The 10,828-nt window shown below is 48.6% G+C and overlaps 1 protein-coding gene across 1 annotated transcript in view; it reads left to right on the top strand.

The window, feature by feature from the left end:
* Positions 1-5,957: 5,957 nt before the first annotated feature.
* CACNG4 (calcium voltage-gated channel auxiliary subunit gamma 4) overlaps positions 5,958-10,828 on the top strand; it is a 78,581-nt gene continuing 73,710 nt past the window's right edge. The window contains exon 1 of the mRNA XM_066614794.1: positions 5,958-6,197. Coding sequence (XP_066470891.1) covers positions 5,966-6,197 — 232 coding nt within the window. The 5' untranslated portion in view covers positions 5,958-5,965. The remainder of the gene's footprint in view (positions 6,198-10,828) is intronic.

Here is a 10,828-nt window from a genome sequence, read left to right as displayed (position 1 = left end):
ACCCCTTGGCCTAAAGACCGGTTTGCTACCTTATTGGTAGATGCAGGCTATCCCTGGAAGGAATCACTTCTGCCAAATCCACATCCAACAGATGGCTGTGTGGGAATGGCAGTTTCAAACAAAGACTGCTTACAAGGAATGTCCCAGCATATATTAGCTACTGAACCTGCACAGGAGCTTCTGGGAAGTTAAAAAGTCCAAGAACAGGGGGGAGGGAAACAGGCAAAATAGAAAGGGGGAATCACAATCATTACTTTAAAATCTTCTGCTTCCAGCTTGCTCATGAGGAGACCAAGTGAGTTTTTTTGACAAGGAATTTGCTTTCCTACAATCAAAGCTAGAAACGGAGCTCAATAATAATGTGATCGTACCTGGGGTTTGGGCAAGCTGCACCATCTTTTCTTAGAACATACCCAAGGGTAAAAAACTCACCCCTTTAGGAGTCCAAAGCAAAAATGAACAAGATTTCCAATTATCAGGAGGGTATGGTGGGGGGGGGGGGGTGTTTCAGGTTGGGAGAGGGCAGAATGGGGAGTGCTTCTGGCCCAGGAGGGGGCTTGGATCAGTGTGAGAGGTTTCTGCCATATCCTAATATCCATCCCAGGTCTGCCGGCGTTCCGTAGAGTTCCTTGGACTTGCACCTGCTATTTAGCAGGTGCAGATTTGAGTAGCCCCATACAGCAGGCTGGGGTGTGTCAAGATATCCACATACCCCAAGGAGACTTCCAGCCTGCTCCTGATGAGTGCTGGATACAGTGGAGGCTGTGTGGCTCTGCTGCTCAGTGTAGTCAGGACTGAGCTGTGAATTTCTCAAAATTGAGTCTCTGAGTTTAGTCACGTATGTGCTCATCTACATACCAGGTTATTGAGACTATAGTTGTAAACACATCTATTTGGGAATAAGTCTCATTAAGCTCAATTGGGTTTATTTCTGAGTAAACACTTATGGGACTGAACTGTCAGAAAAATAAAGTTGAAGTATATTCAAAGGCATGTTTTGAACCAAAAGTGTCCCTCTATTAAACTGGAAAAATGTTAATCAAAGGTCAGCTGTTTCAACCTTTTTTCCTTTTAACAAGCAAAAGGACATTATCAAGTTGAAACCTGGAATGTTTGTGTTTCCAAAAAGAAAGAGGGGGGGAGAGAATTACATTATACAGACAGCACAGTATATTTCTTACAGAGCTCCAGCTCTAACCCTCCTACTCCCTGATTCAGACTCTGAACTGGCAAGTTGCCATAGTCACTCAATCTGAATATGTTTGCCAATTTGCAATACCTCCCATTCATGTTATTTGTAACTCAGGGAAAGCCCTGATTGACTCGTTAATTTACTACAAAGACGCCAGAACAATGCTTGGCATTGCTGTTCATATAGTCCAGCCTCAGTACAGACATTTTTTCCCTGTCCTTTCCTCAAAGATACCAGACACTGGGATGTTTGTGCATCATGTTCTTTAGTGATGGGTCCTTCACTATGAAAAAGCCAGCGGTGAAGATTCTGAATTATTTGATGCTTAGATCTCAGGGACGAACAAGAACAATTGTCCGATATGGCACTAGACTGAAACCCTTTTTTTAAATGTAGCATTGCTTTGTCTACATGTTTCGTAATTCATGGTAGTTATACACAGAAGAACATTCTCTGTACCCGTATCATGCCTTCCTTCTTGCCAAAGGCTATTCTGATGTGACTTTAGAGTAATACGCTCATGTAGCTTCTTCTTATTTGTCTCGTGGATGTTCACTACTAGCTAGCGTAGGAGTGCTCTTTGCTTAACAACCACACAAGCCTGAACTGACAAACGAACTACAACTGACAAGCAAGCATTAGCTCACATCACATGTCAAGAAATACAAGAGAAGTCTAGATTGTGTTTCACTCGACAGCTATTCTATTGAATAGAATTTCCCTTCCCCCCCCCCCCCCATTTCTCCAAGCAGCAACATGACCTGTGAGAACTTTCTGCCTGGTAGATACTTCTATCCTCCTACAGAATCCTTGTTCAGGGACCTTCCCTCTTTGGTCACTTCACCACCAAAAGGGCAATTTTCTCATTCCCACTGGAGAAACAGAATCAGTAAGAATTTTTTTTCTGCATCCTGGTCTCTACTTGTCCTTTTTTTTCTTATACAACAGTCTCTCTTCCTGAACCATGTTTTCTGAAAGAAAGAAAAAACTGCCCATAAATTATGTATGTTCAAAAGGACACGTATTTTGAAAGAACCCAAGTGTACACAACCAACTGAATCCCTCTTTTGTCACAATTGATCACTTCAACTCCACACATGCACAAAATGCCACATGTACATCATTGTACCCAAATATATTTTAATTCGTAATTCCATTTATCATGGGTAAGGAGTGTCCTTTTAACTGGTAAGCATAGGAATATAACTGAAAATGAAGGAGCAGGTTGACACTTTTTAACATAAGACACCCTTTTTTTGGTTAAACACTCCCCCGGAAGGTTGTAATTTTAACAATTCTATCCTAAAGGGGCCAGGCGATGTCAGCACACCTCTTCCGCTGATACTGACTGCCATAGTCAATGCTGTAAAAGGTGCTCTGGCAGTATGCTCAGGTATATGATGCTAGTAGGAAGGCTGAAGTCTTCCTGCCCACACCAGTGGACCCAGAGTTACCTGCTGCCAAGGGTGGCAGGCAGGTGAGAGGGGGCTGACGGAGGGTGAAATGAGGCAGCAAAGGGGGCAGGGGGAGGGCAGAACGGGGTGGTAAAGGGGGCATGGGAAGGGTGGATTGGGTCCAGGAAGGGGGTAGGTTCAGCAGCAGCCAAATCCTAAACCCCTTCCCAGACCTGATCCTGTAGTGTGAGTCTACATGGACCTGCACCAGCTATTTAGCTAGTGCAGGTCTGAGTAGATCCCACCATGTCATGGAGGCTTACCCGGAGGTGGAAGAATATTGTTCCCTTATCCAGAGGAAACCTCAGCAACTGCCCCCTTGCAGGATGCGGCAGTAGTCATTTTGGCACTGCTGCATCAGCGGGTGAGAGAATAGGATTGGGTTCTTAGCCTTGCATTAATCTTGGGTTGGTTATGGAGGAATGCATGTATTCAGAGATTCTGAAATATGGAGAAAGAGACCTGGGAACAGAGAGAAGCAAGAGGCAAAGAAAACAACCAAGCCATTAAGGCAGAAGGGAAGGAGGCCAAAATAGAACAGGCAAAGCCTAGTTTAAAGCATATGGTAGGTAGGTTTATCCATTCAATTGTGTCTGACTCTTGGGAAGTGTTCTGCCAGATTCCCAGTCCAAGCTCCACCTAGAGAATTATGCCCACTTTTAGCTAATTAGCTCCCATTCTTTCTTCAAAAATGACCCTGGTTCTGCCCTGCAGTACTTCTGGACCCAACTACCAGGGTAGCTCATCTGTTTAACCTACAGAGGTCCTCCTTCCTGCCACCAGCCTCCCACCACTACAGCAGCCCCTTGGTCCTCAGCAGGTCTTGGGCACAGCAACCAAACATCAGTCTTAGTGTCTCCAGCAGCTTCCAAAACCCATTCACATATCAATCCATCAGCAGCCAATTGGCCATCAATTCCTCAGCCTGTCCTTCCTCAAGCTTTCCTCCTTCTGCTACCCACAAACCCTTCCTGCCTCAGATGCTCCTTATATCCCTGAGGGCCCTATTGCCTTCAAGTGGCTGCAGCTGTGCAGCACACTCTGCTGGATGCCCAGGCCTTACCCTTAAAGGGGCCACTGCTGATACCACATCTACCTCCTCACCAGATCTTCTGCGATTCCAGTACAGGAAGTCATGCAAAAAAAACAACAAGATATCAAAATAAGGCAACAAAATATAGCTATGATAGATTCAATAATTGTGCTGGAAAAAGACAAGGGTGCAAAATCACATTTCAGTCAACAGCCCCTCTTTCCTTTGTCACAATTTTTCACAAGTTTCCTGACCCCTGCCTCTTGATGCATGACCTACTTAACTGAACTGACTGCCTCTTGCCACTTCGTTTCTATCCCTTTCCTCCTCACTGTTGGGCATTTCCTAGTCATATTTTTTCTCCTTTCATCCCTTTTCTTCCAGGATCGATATGCCCCGATTTCCATAACCCCTTTGCAAGTATCCGAGTGAAATACATATGTATTTTTCCCCTTCGTTTCCTAAAGCTGGCCTACTTTTGTAGCTGTCTTGGAAAGACATCCTCTGTTCCTTTGCAGAATGAAGCAGATTTTCCCCAAACCTGACCCAAGATGTTTAGCTTCATACTCATTTCACTAAGGAATAACCTTGAGAGGCATCTAGTACCCTGAGGTTAGTGTAGGGTGACCTGAGTAACAGCTCCATACATCCATGTGTAGAGAGGCATGCTATCTTTGAGAGAACATGATTCTCCAGTAGGCAACAGGTTTGAGTGGAGCTCAAGAACTGCCCTTAGCCATGAAGCAGCCGCTTCCCCCTCACAAGGATACCTTCCTGCAAATCCTGGCCCAACAAAGCTAAGAGGAAAATTCAGAGGGAGTTGCAGTCCACACAGAGAAATTTTATCTTCTCAAAAGACACGTCCTGAATTTAGGGTCCAATCCTATCCAACTTCTCAGTGCCTGCGCAGCCACAATGCAGACCTGAGGTAATGGAACAAATGTTCCCTTACCTTGAGGACACCTCTGTAACTATTCCCCCATTGCAGGAGGCAGTACATGCCCTGTTGGCACAGTTGCATCAGCACTGTTAAGTTGGATAGGACTGGGCCCTTAGAGTGGCAGTGCTCCTAGATCCCCCCCCCCAAGTTTTCCCACACACATATAAGACTCTCTTTTCTGGACAGAATTTTCCTCCAGATTTATGCTAAGGCTCTGATATTTGGCTTGATGTCCTACCAATGGAAAAGAGGCACTTTTTGTGCAGCCCAGGGGTGAAGAACTGAGCACACCTGTTCACTCCTTAGAGAACACAATCGCATGCATGCCTACTCAGAAGTGGTTCCCATTATAGTCAATGGGGCTTACCCCCAGGAAAGTGTGGGTAGGACTGTGGCCTTAGTATCATGCCTTTCTTCTTGCCAGTGGCTATTCTGATGTAAAAAGAGCACAAGCAGCCCGTGAAGTGGGGAGTCCCCTCCATCAGAAGTCATGTTGGAACCCCAAGGCGGAGACAGGAGTGGCTGCCTGAGCCCTGTGAAGACTAGGCTGCTTGGCTGGCTGGCGAGAAACTCCTTCCTGTCCCCAGGGTGTGAGTCCCCTCCTGCCCTCCTCTCCTCCCCTGCCTGGAGAGCTGCGAGCCCAATCCTATGCATGCCTATTAATTGGGCTTGCTCATATGACAGTGTGGATAGGATTGCAGCCTCAGAATCCAATCCTATGCCTATCTTTACTCAGAAGTCCCATTAGAGTCAATGGCGCTTACTCCCTGGAAAGTGTGGATAGGATTGCAGCCTCAGAGCCCACTCCTATGCCTGTCTACTCAGAAGTAAGCCCCCTTAGAGTCAATGAGCTTACTCCCAGGAAAGCGGGGCTAGAACTGCAGCCCGCGATTGGTGCGCCCCCTGACCCTGGAAGCGCTGCGCGCTTTCGCCCCGTGGCAGTGCGCTGAGGCGCGCGCTCTCGCCCTCCCCGACGACGCCCCACCTTCTTCTCCTCCTCCCGCTCCGGCGGCGGGAAGAGGCAATTGGCGGCGTGTGCTGCCGAGCGCCTGGCATGCTGGAGACCGGGAGCGCCCGCGGCCAGGCGAGGGAGCGCCCCAGCGCAGCGCCAGGGAAGTGAGCCCGGGCACTGGGCTGCTGCGGGGGGGGCAGCCCTTCTCCGGGGAGCACTTTCCTGGGGGCTCTGGGCGCCTGGCTGCGATCTGCGTGGAGGGAGGGAGGGGGGCGAGGGGGATGAAAGAGGAGGGGGAAGGCGCCGGCGCTGGGGCGCGGCGGGGGGAAGGCGGTGCACGGCTGCGCCGGTCTCTTGCTGCGCCCTGAGCCCGTCGGGTGGAGCATGAAGCACCATGGTGTGGTGCGACCGTGGGGTCCAGATGCTGCTGACCACAGTGGGCGCCTTCGCTGCCTTCAGCCTCATGACCATCGCCATCGGCACCGACTACTGGCTCTACTCGAGCGCCAACATCTGCAACGGGACCAACATCACCGCCCCGGACGACTCCTCCGCCCAGAGCCTGCCCAAGAAGGTGAAGGGGGACCACACCCACTCCGGGCTCTGGAGGATCTGCTGCCTCGAAGGTAGGAGCGCCCGGGGCTGGCGGGCAGGGAAACAAAGGAGCTGCCCAGAAAGTAGCCAACTTCCTCGGCTGGGGTGGGGGCGAGATGAGGCTTCTGCCGGGAGGACGGCGGCTGGGCGCGCTGCTCTCTTGTTCGTGGCGGCGGCTGCATCCCCACTCCTCCCCGCCTCACACTCGCTCGCTCGCTCGCTCGCACACGCACGCGCGCCCTCCCCAGCCAGCCAGCCAGCCAGCCAGCCGGCCACAGCCGAGTTGGTACCTCTGATCTGATGCTGTCTAGGAGGGAGGATGTTGTTGCCGTGGCAACCGGTGTCTCCGATTGCTATGGGAACTGGACACAGGGAGGTGATGCTTTGCCCAGGGTGGCTCTTCGCTCCAGCCCAGCGCCGCACAGTCCGTACCCAGTTCCTTGGCTGGGCACAGACAAGAAGAAAGGCGGAGGGAAGATTGGTTTTTTTGGGGGGGGGGAAGAGGGAGGGGGGCTCATCCTGCAGTACTTTCTGGCATTGTGAGAGCTGAACTGTCACTTTATTTGTGAAGGTGTGCGTGCCTGTGAATGAGACTGAGGGAAAGCAGTTTTTATTTTCTTCCAGACTGACATATCTGGGACTTAAAATGAGGCTCCAAAAGCAAAAAAATGAGACTGTGGATATGGATTTATTCCCTGCTATAATCCTTAAAGGGCTCATCTTAATGATGGAGGGCCCAATCCTATCCAACTTTTCAGCACCAGTCCAACCACAGTGCAGCCCCGAGACCACAGAACAAATATTATCTTAAGGAGGCATCCGTGATTGCCTCCCCACCACAGGAAGCAGTGCACGCCCCATCAGTGCTGCTGCACCTGCACTGGAAAATTGGGTAGGATAGAACCCGGAATCAATACATGTAAAACAATAATTTTACAGAGTCTGTTGTCTCTATTACTTGTCCCCCAGAAGGCTTCCCACATTTGGGAAGTCTTAACTAAGACTGGTTAGGAGGCAGTTCTAACAAGGGAGTATGTGGGATACTTGAAATAATATGGCAGGCCAAATCATACAAGCCCCAGAGAAGAGATGGAGTGTTTGCTAGCCAAAATGAACAGGCCGAACACAAGATTCTCTGGGAAACAAATTTATCATAGGAAATGCTCCTTACAATGCCAAACTGTGCATTGGGACCCACTAGTGGGTCACAACCTGATTTTTGGTGGGTCACAAAACCAACAAGCTGATAAGGAAAATGTATTGAACCATACAGAAACCGAAATGGAGCAGCATGTGCACTTGAGTAGCTGAACTTGCCTTGGTCCACTGCAAAGGGGCACACAAGGTCACTAGAATAGTCCAAATCTGATGAATGTGGAACTCAACAACATCCAGGAAGGGGTTCCCCCTTCCTATAATAGTAAAAATAAAATAAAAACAGAGGCTTGAGCAACTGGTAAAGTGAAACTTTTTAAAAAGTGTCATTAAGCTAAGTGGGTCCCGATAGAGTGTGGTTTTGAAAAGTGAGTCCTGGTGCTAAAAAGTTTGGGAACCACTGCTTTACATCACAAGTCAGGATTACTTCACCAAGTAACCAAGCCCCAGGAGCATGCATTCCAAGGTCACTGGTTAATATCCTTCCTATGTTAATAGAAAATCTGATGACAGAGAGAGAAGCTTAGTGAGGAGAGCTGTTGACTCTTTACCTCACATTGGCTCTTGGGGGTGGAGGGGGCCAGTTTTTCTTTGCACACTGATGCACTTGGCATATCAGCTTCAGTGCACCTAATTCAATCATTGCAACTTAGCACGCACGAATTTTACCAACCAGGTTTTCTAGCTTATTCTAAATGACAGACAGCTCTGTGCCAAACAAACCCAGCAATAGTTCAGAGACTTGCATTAATTCGAGAAAAAAGACTAAGGTTCTAGAACCAGCTTTTGAAATGCTCTCATTTTGTGTTTTCTAAAATGATTTATAGAGGTGCAGTCTTATTTTGTATATATTTATGCAAAAGTAAGTGGCATTTAGTTCAATGGGACTTAAGTCCAAATAAGTGTGCACAGGACAGTTGCCTTGAACTTTGGAATAAATTATTATTCAGGTCACATAGACCTAAATTCCTGTGATTATTTCAGTATGTTATATATGCATTTTCATTTAACATAGTGATGGGTGAGCTTTGTCCAATTTCCCTTTAATTAGTCCTTTTTCAGGCTTGGAGAAGGTCTGGAAAAAATCTGAGATCTCCCTGCTCTTAACACATAAATTGAAAGAGAAGTGGGCAGTAGGGAGGACTGGTGTGGAGGCCTTCAACAGTGGCAGAGACCTTGTCTTAAAGACCTGGAAACACTTATGGAGCATCTGTTGCCACTGGGAAGTCTGGCTAAACAAAGGATCCATTGCCACTGAGAAATAGTGTGAACTCCATTTCCCAGGCTCCACAGCAGTACTGCACAGGAGTATCCAAGTCTTAAAGATAAAGTGCTCTACATCAGCCCTCCCTCTTTCAACATTCCTTTGACCAGGTAAAGTTTAGGAAATGAAGGAACTAGTGGTATGGAAGATTACCTGGAGGTAAGCAGAGTGACCCATTCTGGGCTAGGTCTAAATTTCAATGAAACTTGGTCTTGGCCCATGAGTTTTTGAACTGGACACCTTCATTTCCAAACCCCATTTGCTCAACTCCAAGTTTCAGTGCTATTACTAGTTTAACTAGGATAACTGAAATACTAACTTGGTCCTATTTTTTAAATGCATGGAATGAATGCAGTTGCATCTCAAAGAACCAGACTGTCTGGCAGTGTTATTTACTTGTGGGTCCGATTTTGTGAGGTGCAGAGCTAATTTCTAATCTGTGCTGCAGGCCTACAGAATTCTAAGGCATATCTAGTAGGTACTGACCTTTAACTGGAGTTGTTAAATAGCAGATGAGAGATTTCAGACAATGGGTATAGAGCAGGGGTCGGCAACCTTAAACACTCAAAGAGCCATTTGGACCCATTTTCTGGAGAGAAAAAAAACCTCAGGAGCCACAAAACCCTTTTGACATCTAAAATGAAGATAATACTGCATATATAGTTTTTTTTTTAACCTTTATGCTCTTATAGGTCCCACTTTTATAATGTAGCCCCCTCTTGTAGCTTTTAGTTAGTTTTGTCATACCATTCTTGTCCTGTGTTTTCAGACACCTGGTCCTCTATGGTGTATTGCCTGATTCCAAGGCCATACTCTGCCTGGAGAATTATGCCCACTTTAAGCAAATTAGCTCCCCTTCTTTCCCCCAACAAATGAGCCTGGTTCTGCCCTGCATTCCTGCTGGACCCCACCTCTAGGATAGCTCGCCTGTTCAACCTGTAGAGGTCCTCTCTCCTGCCAGCAGCCTCCCACCACTACAGCAGACCCTTGGTCCTCAGCAAGTCTTGGGCACAGCAGCCACACACCAAACTCCAGTGTCTCCAGCAGTCCTTAGTCACAAAGTCAGTCAGAGTATCCAGGGCAGAGTCCAAAGTCAATAAGCCAAGTCACAGTACAAGGTCAGATTCCAAAGTAAGTCAGAGTATCCAAGTCAAAGTCAATAAAGCAAATCAGTCTCCTCTCCAACCTGCACTCCTCCTCCAACCCCCCCTCAGGTGCTCCTTATATCCCTGAGGGCCCTATTGCCTTCAAGTGGCTGCAGCTGTGCAGCACTCTGCTGGATGCCCAGGCATTACCCTTAAAGGGGCCACTGCTGACACCACATCTACCTCCTCACCAGATCTTCCAGGATTCCAATACATATGGTGGTTATGACATCTGCTTATCTTACATGGATACTAAAGAACTCCCCCCACTTTCCAGAGGCACCCTGCTGGAAGGAAAAAAGGACACAGACTTCAGAGGTGGGGAAGAGAAGAAGCTAGAGGTGGGGGGCAGCCACAGGCCAGCTTCTGCCCTGCCTGCCTGTCCTCCCTCACTCAGGCTGCAACCCTCTCCACACTATCCTGGGAGTAAGCCCCATTGACTACAATGGGACTTCTGAGCAGACAAGTTGGTTGGAGCTCTCAGGTTGCAGTCCTCTCCACACTTTCCTGGGAGGAAGCCTCACTGACTACTTGTGAGTAGACCTGCATAGGAGGGGGCTGAGGCTGCAGCCCTCCACACCTTCCTGGGAGTAGCCCAGGGACTACATCGGGGCTTGCTCTCCTGCGCGGGCTCCCACTCACCCTTGCGCTTGGCCTTGAGCAGGCTCCAAGGCTGTCATCCTAGACACCCTTTCCTGGGAGTAAGCCTCATCCGCTGTAATGGGGCTTACAACTGAGTAGACACACATAGGAGCAGGCTCCAAGGCTGCCATTCCAGGCACCCTTTCCTGGGAGTAAGCTTCATCTGCTGTAATGGGGCTTACTACTGAGTAGACACACAGGATGTCTCCTCAGCTGTGGAGGAAAAGCCTCTCCTTGCACTGAGTGGGGACCTGCTCAGGGAAAGGCGGGCTCGCAATGGTTGAGGAGGGGGGTGTCCTGCTGGAGAGTTGTGGAAGGGAAAAACAGGGAGCTTAAGCCTGCAGAGTGGGCAAAATTGAAAAGGGAAACCAATGTGGGGCAGGTGGGGGTGAAGGGAGAGGAGGGCAGTGAGCTCAGGGGGTGGAAGGAAGCAGCCTGCCTTCCCAACACAGGTGCC

Source organism: Tiliqua scincoides, chromosome 2 (assembly GCF_035046505.1).
Source record: "Tiliqua scincoides isolate rTilSci1 chromosome 2, rTilSci1.hap2, whole genome shotgun sequence".
Classification (NCBI taxonomy): Eukaryota; Metazoa; Chordata; class Lepidosauria; order Squamata; family Scincidae; genus Tiliqua; species Tiliqua scincoides.
The sequence above is the reverse complement of the archived record's forward strand: the minus strand, read 5'-3'. Positions and strand labels throughout refer to the sequence as shown.